The sequence below is a fragment of the Procambarus clarkii genome, chromosome 18, assembly GCF_040958095.1.
Source record: "Procambarus clarkii isolate CNS0578487 chromosome 18, FALCON_Pclarkii_2.0, whole genome shotgun sequence".
Classification (NCBI taxonomy): domain Eukaryota; kingdom Metazoa; phylum Arthropoda; class Malacostraca; order Decapoda; family Cambaridae; genus Procambarus; species Procambarus clarkii.
This window is the reverse complement of record NC_091167.1, coordinates 41,726,480-41,741,479: the sequence shown is the minus strand read 5'-3', so window position 1 is coordinate 41,741,479 and position 15,000 is coordinate 41,726,480. Positions and strand designations below refer to the sequence as shown.

Below are 15,000 nucleotides of genomic sequence, written 5' to 3'. Positions count from 1 at the left end.
TATATATATATATATATATATATATATATATATATATATATATATATATATATATATATACAGCTTCCTATGTATGTCAATATTGTATACAGCTGTGGAACTCAATTTTTTTTAATTTCGTTTGCGTCAACTTTGATGCATTTTCTGGTCTATGTCTGCCTGTGATGACACCGCTTCTGTTAGCTCATAAAGCAGCTTTTTCTCAAACTCTTCACACTCCCCCATCTCGCTGGCATCCTTTCTACACACTCACTTAATATTAACAGTTCTCTATTCTTCCTCTTTGTCAACTTCTCTCAGTGTTAACATCTGTACACTCTCCCTCAGTGTTAATTTCCATGTAATATCTCCCTCTTTGTTAACGTCTATACAACACTATATTCGTAAGTGTCTGTACAATCCCATCTATCTGAACACTCCCTCTGAGGTCATCTTGACATCCTGTTCTCTACCAATCCATGTTTGACCCTCATATCTGAACACTAACCTCTTCCTTGTCACTCTGCATTAAGTTTTTCTTCAATCTGCCTCCATCCACTCCCCTTACTGTCAACTCTCATTCATATCCCCTTCCTGTTAGTCTTCATCCATTCCCCCTTTCCGTTCAACCTCCACCCACTCCCTCATTCTGTTAACCTTTATCCTCTCCCTTTCCCTGTCAATTTCTCCTTCCCTTTCCCTGTCAACTTCTCTTTCCCTTTCCCTGTCAACTTCTCCTTCCCTTTCCCTGTCAACTTCTCCTTCCCTTTCCACCTCAATCAACTTCGCTTCAGTGTCAACCTGTATCTACTCCTCTTCCTGTCAACTTTTATCTACTCGCCTTACCCTGTCAACCTCGATCCACTCGCCTTACCCTGTCAACAAACATCTTCTCGCCGTCCCTGATAACCTCCATCCACTCACATTCCCTGTCAACAAACATTCACCCCCATTTCTGTCAACCAACATCAATTTCCTCTCTCTGTCAACTTTCATAAACCTCACGTTACACACAACCAATAAAAGCTATAACACGACAACAACAATTGGTGAACAGGTTTCAAATAGAGCCAATATACAAATATTTTTGCATCGGAAGTGAAGGGAAAGACGGGAGAGGATCATGTGAAGAACCAGAGTTATAGGACGAGGGTCAGGCGAAGCACTTTATCTATGAAGCACTTGAGCTGAGTATAGTTGCTCATATGAATCTGATAGGATGGGTAGGATGAGATGGATAGAGGGGTAGGTCTGTCCTCATGCCACAGGGGTAGAACCATCAGTTGTGGGTTTATGGGGCACTCAGGAGCCAAGGTTGTTGTTGTTGTTAAAAATTCGCTACTTGGAACAAATAGTTCCCAGTAGCACGGGCTATGGTGAGCCCGTAGAGGAGCCAAGGGTCAGCAGCCTGTGCCCTACTCCTGTAACTCTTGAGCGCCTTCAGTATTGATCCCGTTCCTCTCAAGTTCAAAGCGGAATTAATTTAACACCGAGGAAGGTAAACGAGCAGGTTTCAGTAAATCAGTTTTAGAGGCGAAATCCTTCCTGTCACTAACTCACACCAACAACATCTATTAAACGTAATAAAAGGCTTAAACTGTATTAAATTGATGAGGGCAGTGAGAGGAGCTTTTCAACTTTACTGAATGATGTACAGTAAAGGGTATACCTGTTCCAGGGGATGAAATATACCAGGGATAATAAATTGAGACATCCATACCCCCCATTGATGAATTGGAACTATATAATGAGGGGTATGACACTCGATCTTTGAACCATTCAAAATAATAAGTTGTGGTCTGATTATAAGCACCAATCACCGTCAGTGATTGGTGAATCAACCTCCATTCAATGTTGTGATTGCAGAAACACAAGAGCAAAAGTCTTGCATGTTGTAACTAGCTGGTATATCTGTCATAAGCTGCATTTTTGTAAATATATAAAATAAAACCCCCATGATTTTCTTTTCCCTGGTGAGTGCACACACCCCCGGGGGGGTGCAGGAACCCCACGGAGCATATGCAACCCTCTCTCCCTCTTACAGTTGAAAAGCAATGCTCTTGAAGATGAGGGAGTAAAGCTATTCATTGGGAAAGTGACATTCCCTGCATTTGCTTCAATGAAGATGATTTACAGACGACCATGTGAAGCGTGGATAGTAGAATCGTTATGGAGCTCTGTGACGTGTTTGTGTGTGTGTACTCACCTATTTGTGCTTGCGGGGGTTGAGCTTTGGCTCTTTGGTCCCTCCTCTCAACTGTCAATCAACTGGTGTACAGATTCCTGAGCCTACTGGGTTCTATCATATCTACATTTAAATATCATATCTACATTTCATCTACATATCTACATTTTACATGTGTGTGTGTGTGTGTGTGTGTGTGTGTGTGTGTGTGTGTGTGTGTGTGTGTGTATTCACCTAGCTGTATTCACCGAGTTGTAGTTAAGGGGGGGGGGGGGGTTAAACTCTGCTCTTTCGGCCCGCCTCTCAATTGTCAATCAACTGTTACTAACTACTAACTAACTTATTTTTTTTTTACACAACCCCCCCTCCAAAGAAGCAGTCAGTAACAGCTGTCTAACTCCCAGGTATCTATTTACTGCTAGGTAACAGGTGCATCAGGGAGAAAGAAACTCTGCTCATTTGTTTTCGCCATGGTCGGGGATCGATCCCTGGTCCTTAGGATTACGAGTCCCAAGCGCTGTCCACTCAGCCACGGTTTGGACCTCCACTGTGTGTGTTTGTGTGTGTGTATGTGTGTGTGTGTGTGTTTGTGTGTGTGTGTGTGTGTGTGTGTGTGTGTGTGTGTGTGTGTGTGTGTGTGTGTGTGTGTGTGTGTGTTTGTGTGTGTGTGTGTGTGTGTGTGTGTGTGTGTTTGTGTGTGTGTGTGTGTGTGTTTGTGTGTGTGTGTGTGTGTGTGTGTGTGTGTGTGTGTGTGTGTGTGTGTGTGTGTGTGTGTGTGTGTGTGTGTGTTTGTGTGTGTGTGTGTGTGTGTGTGTGTGTGTGTGTGTAACACCATCTTTATTCTATTTGGTCTTCGCTCTCCTCAATTTCTCCCTCTTCTTTGTTACTTTTTATAGTAGTCTCCCTCTCTCCCTTCCTCCAATTCTCTGACCAGTTATCCGCATGCGAATGACTCCGGTAGTACACACATGCTGACAGCTGGTGTAGGGAACCACCACACATGCTGACAGCTGGTGTAGGGAACCACCACACATGCTGACAGCTGGTGTAGGGAACCACCACACATGCTGACAGCTGGTGTAGGGAACCACCACACATGCTGACAGCTGGTATAGGGAAGCACCACACATGCTGCAGCTGGTATAGGGAACCACCACACATGCTGACAGCTGGTATAGGGAACCACCACACATGCTGACAGCTGGTATAGGGAACCACCACACATGCTGACAGCTGGTATAGGGAAGCACCACACATGCTGACAGCTGGTATAGGGAACCACCACACATGCTGACAGCTGGTATAGGGAACCACCACACATGCTGACAGCTGGTATAGGGAACCACCACACATGCTGACAGCTGGTATAGGGAAGCACCACACATGCTGACAGCTGGTGTAGGGAATCACCACACATGATGACATCTGGTGTAGGGAACCACCACACACCCTGACAGCTGGTGTTGGGAACCACCACACATGCTGACAGCTGGTGTTGGGAAGCACCACACACCCTTACAGCTGGTGTAGGGAACCACCACACACCCTGACAGCTGGTGTTGGGAACCACCACACATGCTGACAGCTGGTGTAAGGAACCTCCACACATTCTGACAGCTGGTGTAGGGAACCACCCCATATCTTGACAGCTGGTGTAAGGAACCACCCAATATCTTGACAGCTGGTGTAGGGAACCACCACACATTTTGACAGCTGGTGTAAGGAAGCACCCCATATCTTGACAGCTGGTGTAGGGTCATTAAATATCCAGATGAAGGGTCCAGGAGAGGTAGTCTTACCTCTCGTTAGAGCATTTTTTGCAAAGGAAGTTATGCCATATTATCCATCTGGACCTATTTCACTTCAGGCAGTTTCAGTGTTGAAGTTACTATTTGTGTTGGTACTAACAAGATGATGTTGTATATGTAGGAGGAAGGTTTTGCGTACATATATTATCCATTTCACAAACTAACCGATGAGGAGTTAATATTTGGCACTTGCTTGGTGATCAAAAGTATGATTTTAAATGTGACAGGGCACTTCCGTCATTTCCTGAAGCGAGATTTTGACCAATGATGCCTTATGATGCCAATGATGTCCTGAGCTGGTCTTGAAGATTACCGCGTTGCAGTAGTTACGAAGATTGATCACCTCTTCTAAGAGTTTTTCAGTGTTGCATTTAAGTCAACTCAATCGCGCTGAAAATTGGAAGATAGGGCTTCCATTACTGGGGTCGGTGGACACCTCTAGATCGGGAAACGCCCCCTGATGTTAGTGAGAGGTGTGTGTGTTGCCTGGGAGGTCTCATTGATTCAGTGCACTGTGAAGGAGGCACGAGGACGCAAACTTTGCGTCACGTTGTCTTTGTAAGGCATATTAAACACTTTTCCTGGAGAGGTTCAGGTACACTATCAACTGCATCGGCAGGAAGGTCTTTATTAGGACACTCTTTGATTGAGTGCATTCCCGCCCATAAGAGGCAAGTTGTTCCATGGTGTCAATATTTAGCAACATGTTCGTTGACATTGATAATACTTTATAAAATCGGAATCCCCAGTTTTTTATTAATACATGAGGTACATCTGCATTAGTGCAGCTACCCTAGACTATATGAAGTGGAGTACAGTGTGTCAAAAAAGCTAACTAGGTGATGCTAAAAAATCCCCATCACACAGGATGGTTAGTCATACAGAGGCATGTGATAAGCGGTCTGCACTGGCAGACTCCGGATGCATTTTGAGGATATCAACAACACAAGATTGAATAAGGCAGCAGTGGTAATACAAGTCCCCATCTCGCAGGATGGTTAGTCATACAGAGCCATGTGTTTAATAGCCTGCACTGGCAAATTTTGGGTATACTGTGAGGATATCTTCAAGAATACGAGAGTGAATAAAGTAATTGCAAAGCTCCAGGTACCTCATGCCAACTGGTCTGAAAGGTCTAATAACTGGGCATTCAGTGATGTAGTGCGGGAGATCATGCCGTAGTTCCTGCTCACAGAGTTTGCAACTGGAGTGCTCAGGATTGGGAGACCCGTCACCTGCCGCCACCTGCCACAGGTAACGGTAACCCAACCTGATCCTTGCAACCACTGTGTCGCACAGTCTAATGGACGTTTTGTGCTGTCCATAGATGTAGGTTTCAGATCTGAACAAATCATAGCTTTTTATACTAGTACTTTCAGGTCGTTGGGAGTCAGTAAGTTCTTTCCTATCAGATCTGAATATTTGGACCAATACAGTTTTGACAGCAGAGATGGGGATACCTAGATCTAATTCAACTTCAAACTTGTTACACGCTAATTTGGCTGCAATGTCTGTCTCATTATGATGGGTTATATTTATGTGTGAAGGTATCCATACAAAGGAGATTCAAGACCCTTTACTCTGTGCATCAATTAGGTCATTTATAATTGGGAGTATGAGGTTCTTGCTGTCGATCTTCCAAGAGAAGTTTTCGATTGCTTGAAGAGCAGACTTTGAATCGCAGAATATTATTCCTCCTCCAATATTTTTTAATGTGCTGGTTGCTAAGTGTAATGCTGCTAGTTCTGCTTGTGTGGAGGTCAGCCAGTTGTTTAACCTGACACTGACAGTCTTTGTGCAAATATTATTTCTATAAAACCTACATGCCGCTGCAGTCCGTCCAGTAGAAGACTGGACTGAGCCGTCGGTGTAGACACAGTGCTCGTGAGATCTTAGACTCTCGATGGAGGAGGCAATTGTTTCAAGAGTGACTGCTTTGAGTAGAGCAAGATTCTCATTATCTTTCTTGGTGACAGGTGTGTATGATACTTGAATGGTGGGGTACAGATAAAGAGGAATATCAGAGACAGGTAGATTGCACTTAAAAGGAATGTTAAGTTTAATGAGATTGTAAGCATTGTTTCTCAGCCAATTATCATAAAAGGAGTGAGTTGGTATGTCGGCACCAGTCAAAAGGGTGTTAACAGCACTAAATAATTTGTCTCTGAGCAATGCAGGAGATGTAGGATCTCTCATAATTTTAAGACAAAAGGTAGTGTTAACTTGCATTATTCTCTCTAGTATGGTTGGAAGCTTCAGTTCTTCCCTCATGTTGATGATTCTTGTGCATCTTGGGGCAGCAAGAATTATCCTCATGGCCTCATTCTGTACTACTTCAAGTTTGGCCAACACAGAGGAGGGGAAATTAATTAAGTGCAGAGCATTATAATCAACGAGAGATCTAACAAACATCATATAGAATAGTCTAGCATATTTAATATTGATACCAATATTCTTACCAGTAAGTGTTCTCAATGGTTTTAGTCTTTCTTTTAACCTACGGTGTAGATCATTTACAATGTCACTGTTAATACCAACTCCAAGGTATTTGTGCTGCCCACACGTTTCAATGTTCTGGTTGTTGACCTTGAAAGTTATAGGGACATGAGTTTTCTCTTGGGGATGGAGAACTCTGGATTTAGTTATAGAGATAACAAGACCACATTCGATGCTTTTAGCAGCGAGTGAATCCAGTAGAGCTTGCAGTCTAGTTTGGGAATTTGCAACAATGCATATATCATCGGCATAACAAATGACGGCTTCGTCAGGTAGTGTGGGAATCAGACTCCTGATCTCAGTGGACATCAGTGTTACTCTACGGTACTCACAACCCACATTTAACTAACATATCTCTTGAATCTCTTATTTGTTTTTTTGTCTGCTTTTTAGTCTTTTTATTCTTCTTATTCCTTTTAACATTAAAAGATCCCGTTTATATTATATCATTCTCTTTCAGTATGAAATAAAGGCTCGGGACTTATCTATTTATGTTGTATGTTCATCAACATGTTGATGAATTCCTTCATCATGTTCTGATTAGTCAGTGTTACATAATTAATATTTTGCTCTATTTACTTAGTGTTAAGTTAAGCATCACCTCCCAATGTCTTCCTGAAAAGCATGTCTGTTTTGTAAATGATTTTTCTTATTAATCTGTCAGAGTGTTTGCAATTTTTTCGTGCCTACAAGTTTATCGAGCTGTCTCTCTGCTTGTTATTTTTTTTAGTTATTCACCAAAGAAAACGGCCCGAGGTAGGTTATGGGGGAACTAACACAACCAAACACCGAGGCATGACGTCACCATGAAAGTGTCCAACAAGAGGTCTATCGACAAATGAAAGTGAAACATAATAATTACCTCTTAGTCGAAGCTAGTCTCTTGTAAAATGGGTGATTATATTTTATTATTTATATAGGTAATTAAAATGACGTTCAATAAAAACAAAACATATCGAATGATGTAAATATTAATCAAAATAATGGATATAATGAATAATGACATTAATAAATATAAACGATAATACTTTTACTACTACTACTACTACTACTACTACTACTACTACTACTACTACTACTACTACTACTACTACTACTACTACTACTACTACTACTACTACTACTAATACTACTACTACTACTACTACTACTACTACTACTACTACTACTACTACTACTACTACTACTAATACTACTACTACTAATACTACTACTACTACTACTACTAATACTACTACTACTAATACTACTACTACTACTACTACTACTACTAATACTACTACGTATACTAATATGCAATATAGTGTTTTAATAATAATACTATTAGTAATATTAATTATAATTAGCCATCATTTTCCATATTCAAAATGGGAAGCAATGCAGATTTGTCCTTATCAAAACATGTGAAAAACATTTCAGCCGAACATGGTAGGACGCTAAATTGTTTACAGAAGGCAGCACATAACCTAGATGCTAAAGGATGTACGTCACTCTATAACTCTCAAATTAAAACTTTAACGGAATACTCAACATTAATTTGGAATTACTGCCTTTTTTTCTTTTCAAGACAAACTAAAAAAATACGTCTTCGAGTTTACTGAGAAGCAAAGTTAATGTTCTTTACCCAATACGGTACATGCTGGCTCTCCGACACGGAAGAGATTTGTCTGGTTTATTGTTCTCTTCAAAGTTAACAAGTTACACAATTCGCATTTAACCTCTCTACTAGTCTCTCCCTCAAGAACACACTGACGCATAAGAGGTGAAATTGACAACGAAATAGATCTTCCATTCGCACAAATACCTCTTATCATTCAAAATACCCACAAATATGGAACAAATTTTGGGCACAGATTGGCGACAAAACGTACTGGCACTTTAACAATGAAAAAAACACGTAAATGAATAGCTAATACAAAATACGAAACTAAACTCTAGAATCCCCCGAATTTCTTCAGATAACTGGTATTCAAATTAATTCTAATGACGTGTAAGGCAATAAATTAAAAAATATAAAACAGTTCTTAATGAAAATAATAACAATATTAATATGTATTATTATAATACTATTAGTAATTATTATTATAACAAAATAAAAATACACAAATTGAGATAGAGATATGTTTCCATAACATGGTCAGAACAGTTTACACCTGCGTGCTCTTCTAATGCAGAAAATTATGAAACTCTTTATTCCAACACCTTGTCAATGATTGGCTGGAAACAAGAAATATAATTTACTTAAAATAAATAATAAACAAGTAATGGCATGAATAACATTGGATCATACAAAAATTCAGTTGTGGCTTAAAGACGAAATTAAAAAAATACAATTAAAAGATTTACAATTCATTGTAAATATAAAAAATATATTTTAACGGCAATAAAAACATTAATATGCAAGCAGTTATGAAACAAGTTTGATTTATTGATTTAACAAATACTTCTTTTATTAACACATTTGGATACATCTGTATTTGTGGAGCTGCCCTAGACTATTTGAAGGGGAGTACAGTGTGAGTCAAATAGGTGGTCAAGGTCGTGCTAAAAATCCCCATCACACACGATAGTTAGTCATTCAGAGGCATGTGATAAGAAGTCTGCACTGGTAGACTATGGGTGCATTATGAGAATATCATCATCAACACAAGAGTGAATAAGTCAGCTGTGATACTAAAAGTCTTTTGTACCTGTTATTGTATTTGCGTAAGAATATCTGTAGATATATATGTTTGTGCTTTTAAGTGTATCTGTGTACATGTGTCATAGGTTAAGAAGTTGTTCAAAAACCATAGTTAAATGACGTGATCAGAGATTGAGGTCAAATACCTGAGTCAAAGGAATTTGGTCAAATATCTGAGTCACGAGTCTTGGTGAAAGTTATTACTCAAATGTCTTGGTCAAAGGTTTGCCTCAGAAATATTAGTCAAAGATTTTGTTCATGGTTCTTGTTTTAATATCTTAGTCAAAGGCCTTGATCAAAGATCTTTGTTTAAGGTCTTTATGAAAGATCTTAGTTAAAAGCCTTGATCAAAGGACTATGGTCAAATTAAAACTTAACATTAGATTACTGTAAGTGTTGGCCTTTTGCCATTTTCTTTATTACAACTTATTTACTATTCTTAAAATATTCCCCCTCATGCCATTCTTCACATCTCCTATCGTATTCATGCACATGTCTCTCCTCCTCATAAATCTATTCTCCTACCGATAAGTAATATTTTTTCCTATTTTCTTCCGTTCACTTCACCTCCACCTTGATACGTACCACTAGGCGTTCGTACTGTCCGTTCCTCCTCCACTGTACACCCTTGGAACGGATCTAAGTACGTAAGAATGTACTAGTAGCCGTACGTGTCGTCTCCACAGCCACGTACACTACCATGTCCGTTCTTTCTCTTCCCACAGGAACGCACAACGCCATCCACGCCTCACTTCCCGTCCGTTTTTCACCCCCAGTTGCACAAGCCCCTCTCCATCCACTTGTCATCAAGCGTACGTTCTCTGTTCATAATCACGTACTGTTAACTACACGTTCTCTCTCTCTCGTGTTCCATTAACAACCTCCTTTTTTTCCGCCTTCCCCCAGGGTCGAACTTGCTTACGGAAATGCAGCAAAGACGAAGATTGTCTGAGTAGAAGGAAAGTATGTCTGTGTGACGGCGTCTGTGGGCTGAGCTGCATCAAGCCAGGTAAGTGCTTCTGAATTTGATGAATATCTAAACCCAGACGTTGGAATTGTTTGGGGTGGGTCGTGGGGATGGATGGAAGAGGAGGAGGAGGAGGGGGGGGGGGTTGAGTGTGGTCTATTACACAAGACTCCGGAGTGGGTAAACGAATGAGATTCAGTTTAGAGTGAGGAAGAGTAACACAAGGAAGAAGTTTGGTAGATAGAGGTGTGATTCCGTACAGGGACGCTGTGGGGTCTGGGAGTAATATATATTCCGGTACAGAACAACAATGTTTCCTGGTAAAAGAAGATGGAATAGACTCTATTCCTTGTGTCTTGCTCTACTCAATTGATCATGACACAAGGAGGTGGTGTATGGCTATGTTGGGGGACATTATAGTGTCCCACACAGAGGAGCTGTGTTGCTTGGTCTGCACTCATGCAAGGGAAGGGAATTATCAAGGGGAAAGCGCCAAGTCATTACGACTATAGAGCACTGGGAAGGGGTCAGGACACACTCATGCAAGGGAACATGACAGCAAGTAAAGGAAATGAACCAAGTGCACAACGGCCCAACGACACAGTGTTGAAAACACGATGGAATACAATTTAGTTGATTTGGTAGAAATTGGAAAAGCAAATGAGATGCTTCGTTTGCCTCCTCCCTCCCACCCTTTCTTACTTCCTCCATTCTCTTCCTGCCTTTTGTCTCCTCCCCTCTTCCTTCTCGTTCAACCCTTGAGCGCTCCTTCGTTTTTCTCTCTTTCCCTGTCTTTCATCTGCTGTTCCTTTCTTCTCCTCCTCCCACCTATCCCCTCTAGAAGTTTAATATTCACAAGAACTCTCTTCCTAAAAAGGATCAACTGGTCTCCGAACAGCTCAACCCCAAAAAATGCAACAGCGATCATTGTTGCTATAGGCAATGGAATGGAGATGGGGTTGGGGGCAGGAAATTGGGATGCGACTGCCACTTGTTGTGGAGCTATGTATACAGCGAGGAATATGACTGGAGATGGGGCACAGGCTACCAGCGGAAATTTAAATTTGATTGGGGGAGCGGCCTGGGGAATAGACAGGACAGGGACAGGGGCTATTGATGGGGCTAGTGAATAGGAGAAAGGATGGGAGTGAAAGGGGAAAGTAAATGAGGGTGGGAGAGGGAATAACGATGGGGGTAAATGTATACTGAGTATGATGTATAGGCCATAGCAGAGACCACGTGTAACAGATGAGTGTATAAATAGAAACAGGCGAGTGTGAGAGTGTGAAAGCTGATAAAGATATGAATGAAACAGTAACCAGTGCTAAGCCACAGAACCAACAGTGTGTTGCGACACTGCACTTCATCCTCTCCCAACCTCCCTCCACCTCACATTCTTCTAGACTCGCTAAGCTCCTCTTAGTGACGTCCTCAGAGAGGTCACCGTCCGTAGCCTTCCGCGAAGTAGAGCAGATGGCAACTGCCGGTGTTGGATGGCACCAAGAATGCAGGAAACTGATATAAAAGTTGGAATATTGTTCTGGCGAGATTGCCTCAAGTTGGGGAAAGTTATGAGTCCGGAAAGGTCCAATATTGACTCTGAGAGGAAAGACAGATACATATGCAATTTTGTTTTCAGTTAGGAATTTGCGTGGAGGAGAATTTTTTTTATATTTATGTATTTGATCCTTTGGTGATTTTTCTCTGTGAGTATTTGTTCGTGTATTTGTGTTTCCTCGTTTGTTTGCTTGTATATTTGTTTGTATGTTCCTAGAGCAATTCCTTCTTGAAAATGTGTTTTATGGGGAATATGTCTGGGAGCGCCGTGGGTCGTATCAGTGACTGGTGTATGATTTCTCTTGGTGATATTTGAGTAAAAGCACAAGTGATATATTTATTATTTCTACTTTCTATACTGATGTATTTATATTTACACATGATTATATATATTTACCTGCTGTTGAGATGTCATGTCATTCATGTTTTAATTCACGGTGTTAATATTATATATATATATATATATATATATATATATATATATATATATATATATATATGTCGTACCTAGTAGCCAGAACTCACTTCTCAGCCTACTATTCAAGGCCCGATTTGCCTAATAAGCCAAGTTTTCCTGAATTAATATATTTACTATAATTTTTTTCTTATGAAATGATAAAGCAACCCTTTTCTCTATGTATGAGGTCAATTTTTTTTTATTGGAGTTAAAATTAACGTAGATATATGACCGAACCTAACCAACCCTACCTAACCTAACCTAACCTATATATATAGGTAAGGTTAGGTTAGGTAGCCAAAAAAAGCTAGGTTAGGTTAGGTTAGGTAGGTTAGGTAGACGAAAAAACATTAATTCATGAAAACTTGGCTTATTGGGCAAATCGGGCCTTGAATAGTAGGCTGATAAGTGCGTTCTGGCTATTAGGTACGACATATATATATATATATATATATATATATATATATATATATATATATATATATATATATATATATATATATATATATATATATATATATATATATATATATATATATATATATATATATAACTGCAAACGCTACACCCCAGAAGTGACTCGAACCCATACTGCCAGGAGCACTATGCAACTGGTGTACAGGAGACCTTAACCACTCGAGAATTACGACCGTACAAAAGATGATGGGAGCTAAGGCTATTTGCCCATCATCCCGATGGCACTCTGATGGTAATCTTGGGCATAGTTATTATATCAAATCACCTCATTTTTGGGGGCCACACAAATGCGAACAAGCCTGAATGGTCCCCCGGCATATATGCAACTGAAAACTCCACACCCCAAAAGTGACTCGAACCCATAATGCCAGGAGCACTATGCAACTGGTGTACAGGAGACCTTAACCACTGCACCATATTTCACACACTCTACTTCATTAGGGTGCGTTATAATAATTAAAATAAGTTTGAATTGGAGGTGTTGTCGAAAGAAAAAACTATATGAAAAAGAAAATACATGAAACGGTACAAAGTGGGAGGTAATCACCAGGCGACTAACAGCCTATGAAGGTGGATCCAGGAGCTGGAGCTCCATCCCAGCAAACACAGCTCGGTAGGAACAGTCATGTGAGACGCGCATACACACACACACACACACACACACACACACACACACACACACACACACACACACACACACACACACACACGCACACACACACACACACACACACACACACACAAATGTATATACCAAATCACATAAGGTTGAATTATATTGACCATCAGTTTTAAAATGATCAACAATAACTGAATCGTATAATGAAACCTCGGGCTGTGTGTTGCTGGCCTGGTCAATATTAACGCCACGCAGCCAGCTCTCTCAAATGAAAGTTCTCTGCTTTAGTGTCAATATTTTTATGAAATATTTAATAAACTAATTAATCCTCGATTGGTTTGGGTTTGGAATTAAATAAGTATAATATATTTTCACATGCATATGTTTACACACACACACACATTTTATATATATCTACCTATCAATCAATCAATCAATCTATCTATCTATCTATCTATCTATCTATCTATCTATCTATCTATCTATCTATCTATCTATCTATCTATCTATCTATCTGTGGTTGTTGGAGATCACAATAAACGAGACTACTTTCACCATCGATTGTAAGACTGAAGCGCAACCGACCTGACTATGAATACCCACAATTAGAGATAATTCCAGAGAAACTCAACTGGCACCCAACTGGGACCTTCAACCTCAAATGGGGTACCCCCTGAGCCTGGTGGTATTAAGGCAACATAAAGGAATGGGGGGATAGACTATTCCCTAATTTGAGGAATATACTACACATACAATTATTTTGTATATAACTTTATACCTATCGCAAATCTTATCAATTAAATTGCTAATTTATATAATTCTTGCCTATGAATATATGTGTATTCATACATACACAGAAAGGGCCGGTGGTTGAGTGAACATCACTCAGGATTCATAGTCCTGGGGACCGGGGTTCGATGCCCGGCGATAGCGGAAACCAAATGGGCAGAGTTTCTTTCACCCTGATGCGCCTGTTACCTAGCAGTAAATAGGTACCGGGAGTTAGGCAGCTGTTAAAGGCTGCACCCTGTACTCACCTAGTTGTACTCACCTAGTTGTGTTTGCGGGGGTTAAGCTCTGGCTCTTTGGTCCCGCCTCTCAACCGTCAATCAACAGGTGTACAGATTCCTGAGCCTATCGGGCTCTGTCATATCTACACTTGAAACTGTGTATGGAGTCAGCCTCCACCACATCACCCCCTAATGCATTCCATTTGTCAACCACTCTGACACTAAAAAAGTTCTTTCTAATATCTCTGTGGCTCATTTGGGCACTCAGTTTCCACCTGTGTCCCCTTGTGCGTGTTCCCCTTGTGTTAAATAGACTGTCTTTATCTACCCTATCAATCCCCTTCAGAATCTTGAATGTGGTGATCATGTCCCTCCTAACTCTTCTGTCTTCCAGCGAAGTGAGGTTTAATTCCCGTAGTCTCTCCTCGTAGCTCATACCTCTCAGCTCGGGTACTAGTCTGGTGGCAAACCTTTGAACCTTTTCCAGTTTAGTCTTATCCTTGACTAGATATGGACTCCATGCTGGGGCTGCATACTCCAGGATTGGCCTGACATATGTGGTATACAAAGTTCTGAATGATTCTTTACACAAGTTTCTGAATGCCGTTCGTATGTTGGCCAGCCTGGCATATGCCGCTGATGTTATCCGCTTGATATGTGCTGCAGGAGACAGGTCTGGCGTGATATCAACCCCCAAGTCTTTTTCCTTCTCTGACTCCTGAAGAATTTCCTCTCCCAGATGATACCTTGTATCTGGCCTCC

The 15,000-nt window shown here is 40.7% G+C and overlaps 1 protein-coding gene across 1 annotated transcript in view; it reads left to right on the top strand.

Annotated features, from left to right (window-relative positions):
• The window catches only part of LOC123754441 (Hig-anchoring scaffold protein), a gene marked incomplete in the record, with an annotated part of 296,891 nt that overhangs the window by 185,943 nt on the left and 95,948 nt on the right, over positions 1–15,000 (top strand). The window contains 2 exon segments of the mRNA XM_069326544.1: positions 9,877–9,963; positions 10,058–10,160. Coding sequence (XP_069182645.1) covers positions 9,877–9,963; positions 10,058–10,160 — 190 coding nt within the window.